Source organism: Prunus dulcis, chromosome 7, assembly GCF_902201215.1.
Source record: "Prunus dulcis chromosome 7, ALMONDv2, whole genome shotgun sequence".
Classification (NCBI taxonomy): domain Eukaryota; kingdom Viridiplantae; phylum Streptophyta; class Magnoliopsida; order Rosales; family Rosaceae; genus Prunus; species Prunus dulcis.
The window spans coordinates 4,249,501-4,263,347 of NC_047656.1; the positions used below are offsets into that span (position 1 = coordinate 4,249,501).

General features: G+C 35.8%; 1 protein-coding gene across 5 annotated transcripts; it reads right to left on the reverse strand.

Moving 5' to 3' along the window:
- Positions 1–585: 585 nt before the first annotated feature.
- LOC117633888 (ubiquitin carboxyl-terminal hydrolase 5) lies at positions 586–13,392 on the reverse strand. 5 transcript variants are annotated; one of them, XM_034367726.1, is made up of 15 exons: positions 13,112–13,392; positions 12,399–12,559; positions 11,866–12,120; positions 11,026–11,170; positions 10,837–10,896; positions 10,619–10,714; positions 8,923–8,977; positions 8,564–8,838; positions 7,234–7,374; positions 6,984–7,154; positions 3,847–4,104; positions 3,610–3,755; positions 2,606–3,184; positions 1,152–1,425; positions 586–1,068 (listed from the first exon to the last, which is right to left on the reverse strand). In XM_034367726.1, the coding sequence occupies exons 2-15, from the start codon at positions 12,536–12,538 to the stop codon at positions 931–933; spliced, it is 2,733 nt and encodes a 910-aa protein (XP_034223617.1). In that variant the 5' UTR covers positions 12,539–12,559; positions 13,112–13,392; the 3' UTR covers positions 586–930. The 5 variants fall into 5 exon arrangements, with proteins under 5 accessions (XP_034223617.1, XP_034223613.1, XP_034223615.1 ...); XM_034367724.1 differs by adding an exon at positions 12,902–13,021 and having other exon boundaries at positions 623–1,068; positions 8,564–8,977; positions 12,399–12,562; positions 13,112–13,370; XM_034367722.1 differs by having other exon boundaries at positions 8,564–8,977.
- Positions 13,393–13,847: the final 455 nt, after the last annotated feature.

Sequence of the window (13,847 nt, forward strand, 5' to 3'; positions counted from 1 at the left end):
TGTCGAAAATAGATCATGAATACCTTATATGTCCAAAAAACCTTATAGTCCATCTTTCCTAGTCTTCAGAAATGAATAAAGGACCCAAAAAAAAATTGTAAAGTTAAAAAAGAAGCATATGTTTGTAACTCAAGTACTTGAAAAAATTTGCAAATGACCCACTAGTGTAGTGGTTTAGAGTATTTACTCCATCAGACAAGGTCCTGAGTTCGAGTCCTAGCATCCGTGTTGTGTATGTGAGTTTAATATGTTATCGCCTCTTTCAATAGGAAAAGTCTTCACAAAAAAAATAATAAATAAATATTTATATAAAAATAAAAATAAAAAGTACTTGAAAATATTTAAAAGATAATTTTTACCATGTTGACAAGGGCTCAAATCCCTTTTAGTAAATAATTTTTGACATGTTTGTATTTATTTCGCGATATTATCAAAATTATTGTGATGTATTTAATAAATAAATCAACATAATGAAGGAAAATATCAAGGTCATAATTCAAAACTATAATATCGAAATTATCACAATAACTAGATAGTATTTCGCTAAAATATTGCCAGCTCAAAAAAAATGATATTTTCATCGAATAGCAACAAGGACATGGATATTTTACTATGATAGTAATTAACAAAAAGCAACAAGGACATGGATATTTTATAGTAAACAAACACATTTTCAACATAAAATTTAAAAAAAATTACAGACATGACACTTCTAAGAACACTACAGTTCTTCTAATCGAGTTGTCACTAGCTTTACGAGACGAACATGCCTAAGCCCCAGCTTGACTTGTCTCTTAAACAAACCGAGCTTGGCTTCAGCTTGTTTCCATTACAAAACGAGGGTTTGCAAGAAATATACATGCCCTAGAGAGGCTAGTTTTGTGATTAAACGTAGTCATCACCTCACCTACACAGGATTGGACCACATTTTTAGCAGCTAGCATCAGCATCTTCAGTTGCAACACGCCGATAAAAGAGTACGTACGCAGCTCCTGACTTCACCTCTTCTTCATTTATGGGCGATACACAACTGTCATCAAAACTATACCACCTGTTCTCATCTAGAAGCTGTACAACAATAACAGCCGATAAGAAGATTTATACCAGATGCAGCTGATATTTCAATCAAAGAAATCCTTTCAGATACTCACCTTGATATGCGCAGTGTAGTGCCCGCTACCCATTCCGCCGATGTGGTTGGTCAAGGCATAGAGTTCATAAAGTTGACGTCGAGCGTTTTTCTTGCTAGCTACGTAATTTGTTAGATCAAAGTCATGAATCGGAAAGTCAACAAAGGTTTCCAGTTTATGCTTCATCGACCTACTGTATGAGAACCTCTTTAGATGGATGACTAACACTTCTGGAAGCCTCCATAGATCAAGCTTTTTACTTGCTTGCCTTCGCTCCTTGCACTGGGGACAGTACCTTCACCGTATATTTTATTAATAGGTCATATTTCGTAGAGGAATGGCAATGTTTCCTCTTTTAACAAAAGGAACTAACTAGACAGATGACCCTTTATCAGATAGCAGTATAATATTTTGACAGTTCAGATACTTTGCCAGATTACAACCACAGAACTATTTTATACTAGAAATTTAAAAATGCTCCATTCTAAAGTTGCTTCATAAAGCTCAAAAATCTGGCTCCCTAATTATAAGTTTTTAACAACTCATTCATCTGTAAAGTAGCAATTGTAAGGAATTTGCAACCATGTAACAATTGCACTCAAATTCCGAAAGAAAATACTCGCACCATCTTCTGTAGCACCAAAGGTGGTATTCTCACAAAAGTTCTAGCAAATCTAGGCCCCTTGATCACCATCGATTTTGCATTCATCAGACATATAAATTTATACTTATGCACACATTCTCCTGTCCAAACACCCGGATCTTTAACAAAACTCCTGATCTCTAAACACAACCAAATGTACCAAATGGCTGAGTGATGAGCCTTATAAAATTTATCATTGAGTCAATCTATAGTGTGGTATACACTCTCAATGCCATTCAATCATTCTTTACTTTTGGTTACTTTCCTATTTGTTTTCTTTTGTTTGTTTCTCTTTCTTTTTTCTAACTTTCATTTCTCTCACCTCTTACGACAGGAGAATGTGTGTGTGAGACATTTCTTCAAAGTTCAGATGAAATTGACACTGCCAACAATTTGAAAAATAAAACTATTCGGTTCATCCCACAATGCAGAAAACCATAAATTTCCTTCTAATCCATCATTGATACATGGATATATAGTTATCATTAATCTGCTTGTTAAGCAGGATACCACACTTCTGGATACTGCTCCATCCAAATAGCACCTCTTGATGTTCAAAGGGCACATTAAATGTGAATAAAATGCCTCCGTTTAGGTCTTAGCTCTAGGGTTTTGGGTGCACAAAACCCAGGAGCTAAGACCTAAATGGCAATTCAACACCCAAAAAATAATAAACCCTCTAGGAGAGAGCTAAGCCCTAAATGATTCTACTAATTAATATAAAAAAGGCATTGGATCCCGCACACACCTGAAGCCTTATGTAGTTACCTATAATTCTATATTATCATTTGTGTGAATTTGAACACAGAGAGAGAGAGAGAGAGAGACTAACCACATATCTTCAGGTACTAGTGGTTCTTCCCGTAGAAAAGCTTCAAGGCAGGTGTACAACGAGAGAGGTTCAGTGCGGGCTTTCTTTGTTACAGGTCCATACTTAAAAACTTCTGGCAAGTTTTCCAGATAATGGGTGTCATACTTTTCTAAAAACTTATGTGACCAATCAACATATATTAGTATTGATGTTGATGATGAGGCCAGTCTGATGGCTTTCTCTACCCCCACCCATAGATCAGTACATGTATTATTTTCTCCGACCAACTGAAGAGGCAATTCTAGAGAAGACACTGGTTTAGAACTAGTGATATCCTTATTTGCTGAATTTGATACAACAGAATCAGTACATGCTTCGGCGGAACACAAGTCAAGAGAGGGGTCTGATCCTTCTGTTGCAGACATTACACCAGATATCTTAGTACGCTCCAAACTTTTAGTTCTAAGCATTGGAGAGAGCATTTTATGAACCATCATCAGTATGTTGCCTCCAATAATTTCATCATCACATGAGATTGGCAAGACAAGAGGTGTTCCATAGGGTTTCCATCCTGATGTGATCTGCGAATCACTATTTCCTCTAGGAGACAATTAAAAGTTAGTAGAAGAAGCTATAAAATGATCAATCTACCAGATAACTCCAGAATAACAAGTGCAGTTGTTTATAGTTCAAAGTGAAAGACAAATCAACACCGCATCAATTTTGTTGTTTATGATTCAAAATGAGAAAGACAAGTCAACACCACATTAATCATTTTACACGCTGCTCTGACTAGGAAAATGTGACAAAGTGCTTTTGGAAAAACGACATTTTTGCAGTCTTAACTAAACAACCAGCCTTTTTTCAGGATACATATAAAAATGGCTAAATTAGTTAAGCGCAAAATGATTAAGATCAGGGACTAATCAAACAAGGAAAACACAGGAATCAAACTTGGGGGTGAGTGGGTGACAGCCTTTCTAAGCACAGTGCAGACTATAAGGTCAAGATCAAAGTATACATACTGCTCTTGACGGCGGTGTATCAATTGAAGATATTTTGTGTTTGCCAACTTTGGAACCTTAAAAGCAGCAAGATGGTCGTCATCTTTGATGGTAGATAATGATATTAATGGGTCTTCTAAAAATCTCTGAACCATATGGTGTTGTATCTGTGAACCACAAATTGAATAAGTTCAACGAACCATACACCTTCCGAAAGAAGAACAGAAGCATCAGATTCCAAATGTAAATGCTACAGACCTCCACAAGCAAAAGCTTCTCACTGTGCTTTACAGAACTAGCATTGCTAAGCATCTGGATCAAGTCCCTGCAACGTCCTTGTTTAGGGACTGTTACAGTACAAGCAGATGGCAATGCACTTCCATCGCAAGTAAAAACTGTTACTGTCATTGTTCTAGTGGTGGTGGACTGGAGTGGCAATGAAAGGTACATAAAAGGATCAAAAGTAACAGAGACTTTATTGCAAATGGGACAAACCAAAGTTGACTTATACTGGCCCTGTAAAACAGGAAACATCATAACCGTGAGGAAAAACTATTTATATATGGATTGAAGTAATGAAGTTTTAAAAACACATTCTGTAGGAGCGTTTCATTAGGGGATTTATGCTGAGCTGACATATAAAGACAATCTTGTTAGCACTTATCAAACAATATTTTCTTAGTCCTTATAAGCATAGCCAAAAATTTCATTTATACAAACTACCAGGATAAGCATTTCGATTAGGATCCAGATTCAGTAAAAACATATCTAGATTTGAAAATGCCAAGCCATGACTCACCGACCTTCATAGCATCAAACAGTAAAAATAGGATTTTATTTTCATAAATGAGATACAAAATCAGGAAGCTTCTAATTGGTGCATCGTATAACGTAATCAAAAAAATAAATTCAAAGAAAAGTCAAAAACCATCATTTGCTTATTCCATGAATAGAATTGTCAGACCAAATAGCCATAGAATTAGCCCACTAGGAGAAGAATCAGACAAGGGTAAGGAAACACTTACAAAGTACAAACCTAGATTTACAACCAACATATTTAAACTCAGGCACCAGCTAAGCCAAATGAGTGGCAAGTTGCCATATACTGGTTTGAGGTTTACTCATGATGAGATTTTGAGGTTGACAAGCCTCAGAAGGTTATGAGCAAAAACCTTAGGATTGTATGTCATCCTGGAAGTGTCACCTAATGTTAACTAAGTGTTGCATGTGACTCTGTGGCAGCAAATCAAAACAATTAGTATGTCAACAGACAACAACTTAGAACTTTAAAGAGGAAAATTCAAGGGGTATTTAACAAAAAATAAAAATAACTTCTATGTTTCTGTCTAACTCAGTCAATAACATAAACTTCCCTGTGGTTTGCTTAAACAGCACACGCTTCCCTATCGAAGTGTTCAAATAACAGGCCCCACATTTGAACTTTTCAGATGTGATGCTAACCTCCAGAAGTTAAGGAGCTGTCACTGGTCATCAATTTGCACTCTACCACATCCCCGACTTTTGTCTCTGCCTTTTTTTTTCTGATCAAAAGCCACTCTACTGCAACTCATCTTGAAGCTACTGCCACCACTCTTGATATCATACTAAATTTCTTCGGATTCCGGACCCACCCAAGCTCCAATACAAATCCATCACTTGAGTCCCCAAGATACTAATTTCCCAAATGCACATAAAAGCTCTAATTACCTTAAGATATAAACCAGATAAGAATCCAAATACCCCAAACCTACAAGATTGTCTTAAAACTTCGAACAACCTAAAATTTCATAAGCCAACCTCAAAAATCTATTTAAAAAGTAAAACATGTTTAAAGTTTGACAAAACCGCTCCAATAGCTGGAGATAAGAGGTTCAAATGACAAAACATAAGTAAACGAGCCTCGCTTGAGCATCCAACGATAAAGGTACAAAACTAACCAAATCTCCATGACATATAAGTACCACTAAACCTCCACATTGCTCAAAGCAGAAGTTCCTTAGACTGAAAACATAAATCTAGCAAAACTGTCAGACTCACAGCAGTACTAACTTACCCAGATATAGCGACAACCTTTACAACCAACGCCCATAAAGGTTATGCCAATTGTGTTACTTGTTTTGTATGGCTACAAAATCCATTTCCTTTGATCTTCCCCTTGTCAAGGAAATATTAAAATATGTCTCTGCTTTTGGAATAGCTTAGCATTGGGTTTCTTTACTGCAGGTGAAGGAATTGTGACGAAACTGGACAGAAAGGAGAGAGAACAAATTGGAAGGATTAGATGGACCATACAATCAAGTTATTGTAGGTGGTACAAGGGTGGGGTTGACAGAATATTGGGGCAGTGGTGCAAGGTGCAGGAGTAGCAGTTGTTCTTAGGAGATCCATAAGGTGATGAGGAGTTGATGCAAGGCAGAGGCTATAAGCTGCTGTCCAGTGACCCAAACATAACCAAAATACAGAGAATATAAGGATAAAGCAGTAGAATCGAAGTTGGAACGAAGATAATTGAGTTCTAGGGCAAAATCCCAATATAAACTCTATAGACTAAAGTCTGAAATTATATTTATCAACAAAAACTCAATACAAGAGTCTCTAACTAGCCTACTTATACTAGAATACAGAAAACCTAATTGACATAGGAAATTAAAAACCTAAACAGGAAATTAAACCAAATCCTAGTAAGAGTAGGAAAACAAAAGAAGTAACTAATAATTTAAAGTAAATAGAACCCTAGCCCAATTGAGTCACAGACCTAAGTAATCTTAGAGAGCTTCGTAGATGCTCCTGCATTAGGAGTGTAAGAAAGAACAAAATGGTAAGTTCCTCACCTTGAAAGAACATTTTCATATGAAATAAAATTAAGGTTGACCACCAAGCTTTATCCACATGTTGGATAATAATATACTTTTAATACATTAATAACATTGTTCAATGACAATGGTAGGAAGGGAGGCATGCATCATTTAACAAAAAGGAAACAGAATTGCAAGCAATACAAGTAGGAAGCAAGATAGACATCTAGCACCAAATCCCAACAGTGTATAAAAAACAGCAATTAGAACAGCACTTGAAGTTGCAACACACCAGGTATTGCAAGAATCCAGATATCCGCATCCACCATATGGAGAGATACCCAGCACAACCAAAGGCATATCTCTTTCTTTACAAATATACTACATCATGGCAAAGATTGACACTATTTTACAAGCGTTGTGTCTTGCAAACCCTATCTAGCATTATCTAGTATGTCTTTGATTGAAAAAGCATAATGGAAGAAAAGATAACAAGCAGAATCAACTTCAAATTCAAACAAACAATAACAATAAAAAATACTTGAAGCAGCAGTGTAACAACAATGTTTTGACATATAATTTTTTCAATGACATACTCACTTGGCAGACATCAACAATTATAGAATCATTACGAGCAATGTGGTTTGCCCAATACTCATCAGCTACGTCTTCATCAGGCCGGCCATCAGCATCCCTAGACTTTATATATGGTTTGTGTTTCACGCGATTCAGATCTTCATGAAGACCATCTAGCAAAAATGCCAAAAGCTCCTGAAACAACAATTAGCTTTTAAGTTCATCCAAATTGCATGTGTGCACGCTGCTGAAAACATAGTGTCAAGTACCAAACCTGAGAATCGTGCTGATTGTAACCACTAAACTGAGGTGCAAAACGAGCAAGTTTTGTTTTAAAAGGTCGAGGAGCAACCGGTGTTCGTCCAGGTGCCCATAGCTTCCGAAGTAACTCACCAAATGCTAGAGCTAACTCACCCTACATTTTGACCAATTCAGTGAAAAAATTCAGCCAAAAAAGCAAATCAGTAAAATTTTGAAAACACAGAAACATCAAACGCCATCTCAGTATATCCTTCAAATCACTTGCTTGGATTTCAATCCACAAGCTAATTTTAACAAGATATCTACAGCAATACCCTCAAGAAGAGTCAAGGTACTCCTTGAAAATATGTTTGACTGAACATAAAAGCAATCATGGAGGTCTCACTACTGGCATTCATAAAGCTCTCAAGTACTACCATTCATAGGCATGTCACTTATGCTCAATTTTTTAAACTTTGATCCCATCTATTGACAGGTTTAATTGTTAAAGTCATACTTAAAACCTAACATTTAAGCGATTAACCAATCCAAGACTAAAACACCTAAAATGTAATATGCATTGATGAGTATTGACATGTTATTGAACACATTATTTTTGCACGTTTGTTAAGAAAAAAAAAGGATTCCTTCTCGAGAAGCGCTTTCTACATTTAGGAATATGTATATCTATAGATACATGCAAAACAAGGAATCTTGTGGCTGCCTTTGTTGAGTTTAGCTGAGTATTCAATCACCACAAGCATGATGCAAGGTAGCTAGCTAAGCTAGTTTTCTATTTATGAGTAACAAAACCAGGTTATCACAATAAAGTGGACAAAAATACAACTGTCAACAACATATCCACAAGAGGCACCCAAAAAAAACTTGTGGCTAAGTCAACTAGCGGATAACTGAAAATATTAAAATCAATTGTGTGTGTTTCCATAACTACACAAGTCATGAACCACATAAGCTAATAAAAATTCTCACAATATGTACCATATATTCAAGATATCCTAATAGCGACTCATCATTCATGTGCTTATTGAATTTTTCTGAATCTAGAAAATCCTAAAATGCTAAAAGGAGAATAAGGAGCAGAAATTATGTCAGACCTCAATAATTTTGTGCAAGTGTCACATACAGCTAGATATTGCATGCTTGATAAAATAAACTTTTTGAGTTTAGCAAATGACAGCAACAAAGCCACTTAGAAGACAACACTAGGAAAAAAAAAAAAAAAGGAAATTAAATTTTAAAAACTGACTCACAAAATTTGGCAGTCTTTTATAACAACAAAATTATAGGTTTCAGGATACTCAGACAAAAAGTAACCATGCAAATATACTATATTAGAAACTTACAACCATGCCCAGAGGATTTTGCCAGTTTATCTCCTGATGATAGTCTTCCCGAAAATATCTAGCAAACTCCGGAGTATGAACAAGGCACTGTATAGCACTATTCATAAAACAAGTATTCCCAAGGTTCTGCAACCCTGTCAAGCCACAAGACGACCCCCTAGTACTAACACCAATTGTCCCATATGGAGTATCCAATTCTCTAGCAATTAGGCCTTGACTTTGTATGAGCTCCACGCTGTAGCTTCTTGATGCGCCCTTGGTTGCAGATAAACCTCCTGCAATCGACAAGCTTGACTTAGAAGGCTCTACAAGAACAGAGGCACCGTCCTTCTCTAAAGATCCATTGTAGCGAACAGAACTTGTGGATCTGCCCAATGTGGTACCATTGACAGGGTTAAGCACCTCCACCAGAATCTGTTTTAATTGATCACAAAACAAAACCAACATGAAATTTGGGGGAAAAAAGACAAAAACAGAAGAAGAAGAAGAAAGAAAGCTGTCGAGTAATAAGCACTTGCAGTATTTAGACATGTTACTCTCTATGACTTTTACCAAGATGTTAAACTCATCAAGTTTTGTGTAGCAATGCATCATTAACTAAAAATGATAGACTGAAAGAAATTATTTACTTCATAGGAAGCTACACATCTTACTCTCCAACTGGAACCATACAGATCATGAGCTTCTGCATTTAGCATCGTGCATTTATGTGCAATTAAATGAATCTTTACCATTCAATTAAGCTAAGGGCAATTTGGATGGAGTGATTTCAAATCTAGGAATTTAGATGACATTATAACATTAAACTGCTTATTTACACTACTACAGTCCATGTATGCCAAGATTTGAATAAGAAGGAACTCAAGAAAACAAATGGATTTCAAATGACTCGATGCATATAGTCATTTCAAATTCATTTCAAATGTATTACATCAAGTTATTTCACATACATACAATCCAATGTTTTCTAATTTTTCTTTAGCAAATTTAGCTTTGTTGTCGAATCCAAATCATTTCTTTCAAATACTTCCATCCAAATGAAGCCCACTTCCATCCAAATGGAGCCTAATGGAATTAATCAGTCCACGTCAGATAAGAATAAAACTCTCTTTTTGCACCTTAGCCCTAATCCATTCCAATGTCAGTCTCTTCTCCCCTCTATTCTCCAAAATGTTAAGTAGTCAAATAGCTACAGCTGCTGTTTCATAAGTATCCAAATTTAGAATTTGATTCCCATAAACAATATCCCATTTGCCTTCTTCTGAAGAAAGATTAGAGTGGTTAAGATTAGAGTGGTTGTTATGGAAATGGGTGTTCTTCATAAAAATTATAATTTTAATTATAAAAATAAAAATAAAAGAAAAGAACATGGATGTCATGTTCTTCAATTGAATCTGAGAGGAAGACAGAATTAGTAGAATTCACTAATGTCATCAACCCAAGAATTAAAAAAATTATAGACTTCCAGAGTAGGCCTTTGACGCCTTCACCCATCCATACATATTATGTATCCTGTTATACTTTTAGGATAAAAGACAGTAGATATCTGGATACTATCAAACGACACAGCTGTGTAAAGTTTTTTGTGATTTTACGGAAGAGGTGGAAAGATGACTTGAGGGAAGGAAAAAGAGACAGGCAGAGAGATGGAATTGTGGTAAGGTGAAAACGGAGATTTTTATTCTAATCTTACATGTACTGATTTAATTCCATCAGATTAATTGAATGGTCAAGATTTGTCAAAATGCACATCAATGCACCAATCCTAAATACAGAGGCGCATGATCTGGCAACATAACCTCTTAAAGAAAAATTGTGCAAACAAAACAGATGCTTTTGTAAACCAACATGGTAAATAATAATATTAAACATTCTGTTTCTGGTGCACAGCAACACAAAAGCAATATATCCATACTTGATGCTTTGAAGCAAACTTCAACTCAAACTTAAACACCCATAACCTATTTATGAAAATAGGAATCTTCCGATGATATCATGCAAAGCAGAATTTTGCATAGTGGTTCTAATAAAGTGGTGGAACAAACTAAGACTCACATCTTGATCCATCTGTATATTGGCATCATCAAGTGTTTTATCCATGTCGTTCATCAGTGCATGCTTCCGGCGGCCATAGTAATCCCAAATGCATACCTTCAGGTGAGGAAACTCTCAAGTAACAAAATAGCTGGAGTAAATGAGCTGCTGAATAAAAGATTTAAAATAAAGACACTGAAACTAGATGCAGTAGTAGCAGAGTCATAGGAAACTATTACTTGTTCCATGCTAAGATCAAAGATATCACAAGCTCTTCTGTGAAGTTCTGCAATGGTTTCCTGCCCAAAATATTTCAATCTTCAGGTTAACAAAATAAATAAATAAATCAGCATATACTTAGTAAGACCTTACTAAAGAGGCACAATTGCCACTGAAGAAAGTGGTATATCAAGACCTGCCTATTTTACCTTCTTGCTTATTCTTATAATAGAGCGGTCACCTTTTGGCATCACAAGTAATTGCAGACGCAGAGGGTACACTTCTACTGCCATCTCCGTCTGAGAAAGACCTGAACTAATCACTTTCCTTGGCAATGTTGGACCACCACCATACCTATAACCAGCAAACACTATTAATTCTATTTACACTTCATGTTGCAGGAATACAGCACATGTAGTCTACACCTAACACTTTTTTTTTTTTTTTGGAAGGGAATACTCTAGACTAAACATTCTCCTCCAACCACACTTAGAAATTGATAAATCCAACAGGTTGAAAACACAGAGATGAAACTTGACATCAATTCACAAGGGTAATCATTTAAGAGTAAGGAGAGATAGTACAGTCTTCATTATTCCTTCCAATCCAAAGTATGTATATGCTGTACGGTCACTGAAATGCAAATATAAAGGGATTTTACGGAAGGCTGGTTTATTCCTAAAATGTTCACTTTTCTCAATCGACTGTTTGCATTGCAACAATTTTTTTATTTAAAAAAAAAAAAAGGAAAGAAACAAATCTCTAGAATACAATTCATTCAATTCAATTAGTGGTAGTGGTGTCTCAGTATTACTTCTGAGTTTGCTTATATAAGGCATGATGCAATACCTTTCTCATCATTTCCTAGTAAACAAAATGACATCAACCAGAAGTCTAGTAATATTTCCCACATCTGAACACATTGCATTTACATAGATAATATATATGTGTGTGTGTGTGTGTGTGTGTGTGTGTGTACAATAACATCTATGTGAATACGAATTTTCAGAGTGGTAGGGGTAACAAAGAAAGGCATGACATTTCCACACCATGTATGCAATTGGTTCCAAACTTCTTGTGGCAGCAACACATAATCACGGCCTTCTAGCAAAGTATCATGTATGTCAATGCCCGAATTGGTATCCGCTGATGCTGCATCATATATTAAGTCAGAATTATCAATACCAGCAGGCCTCTTCAAGTTACTGGAACCAGCCGAATCATAATGCTCTGACACAAAGGATACATCGTTTGGGTTATTGGGTTGGTCCTGGTTCACATAATCAATCCAATGTTGCCACCATCTATATTGGGAACCAATTAAAAAGACATTAGAAGCAATTTTCATATTCAAGATGAGCCCATAAAACAAAAGCATTCATTAGAACATATGAATTTACAGCCTGTTTTGCAGCAAACCAAGATTTTTCTTTTAACAAAAACCAATTTAAAAAACACTGAAACATGAACATTTCACAAAGAAGAACAAATTTCTGATGATTTAAAAAATTAATAATCAAATGCAACATGCTATTAAGAAAAATAATATTATGTTTAGACAAACAAGACACAAAGTTCAAACCTCTGAGTAAGCAAGTAGAAGATGTCGCCCTCTTTGGAATTAGCTTCAGCAGCCAAAGCAATGTCTCTTATCAAAATCCTTTCTTCCTCTGGAGAAAGCTCCATACTTCTACTCCTGCTGCGCATAGACACTGCCGCCATACCTCACCGACCTGAATGGTACTGCTATCCAAATTACAAAATTACAAAGGTTTTCTTGTTCTTTTTTTATATACGCTCTCCGGTTGCATCATATTAAATGGCATTTTCAGGTTCTAAATCAAGGTTGTAGAACCCCAGAATATATTTGAAAACTCATGAGTTCCACTCTAAGATATAAATACAGTAGGCTAAGATCAAAATGGCACGACTGGACTTCCACTGGACTATTGCATCACACTGATTGATCAGAAACCAAACTCTGCTCAAGGAAGTTGCAATGATTTTTTATTTTTTATTTTTTATCAAAAGTTGCATTGATCATTTGAAGAAGCTAAATCTAAACATAGTTTTAAGAGATCCCACCTTTTTTTGTTGTTTTTCTTCTCGTGGTAAATGTGTAATGCAAATTTCAGCCATATCAACAAAACCAAATCCAGAATTTCCCACTTGAATGAAAGTTCAACTTCATATTCAACCCACCATCTTAATCAAACCCAAAATACAAATTTAAACAAATTCATCAAATTTACCAAGCTAGTATTAAATAGAGAAAAAGGAGGGAGAACTGTCTACCTGAGCTGAGAGAGAGCGACCACCTCCTCGATCCAAGAGAGCTACCACGTTGTAGATGTAAGTGAGAGCAAGTAGGAGGGAGAGCGCGAAGAGGAGGGAGAGGCAGTGAGCAGGAAAAGAGAGATAGCCGAAGTGAGCAAGAGAGCGGAAGAGAGAGCTGGAGAGAGAGAGACCGACGGAATAGAGAGCGATGGAGTTTCACGCTGAGAAGACGAAGAGAGGGCTCAAGTCCAGATGGGCTGAGAGGTGCATCACGATGGGCCGATGATTTCAAATAAGGGGACTTAGGGGGGGACTTTGGGGGTGTATTTAATTCATACTTGTAAAGACTCTTTTTTTTTTTTTTTTTAAGTGTGTGACTTTCATAGAATTGGCAAATTCTTAAATACTTTCAAAGAATTTATAAAAGTCATTAGTAATTTGGCAAAATTTTTGCTCTTAATAATTAGTCTCAAAAGTATGGAAAAGTCATTTATTTAATAAGCTTTTTAAAAGTCATTAACTTTTTGAATACTACTAAACTTTTAAATATTTTTTAAAATTTATAACTGGATACTAACAAACTTTTAAATACTTTTTAAAAGTCACAATTGAATATCATTAGACTTTTATATGCTCTTTAAAAGTCTAAATTAAATACCTCCAGACTTTTAAACTCTATAAAAGTCATTAAAAGTTTGAATTGAATACACCCCCCTTAAATTTGGGCAGAGCAGCTTCAGTAACTGTATGTAAA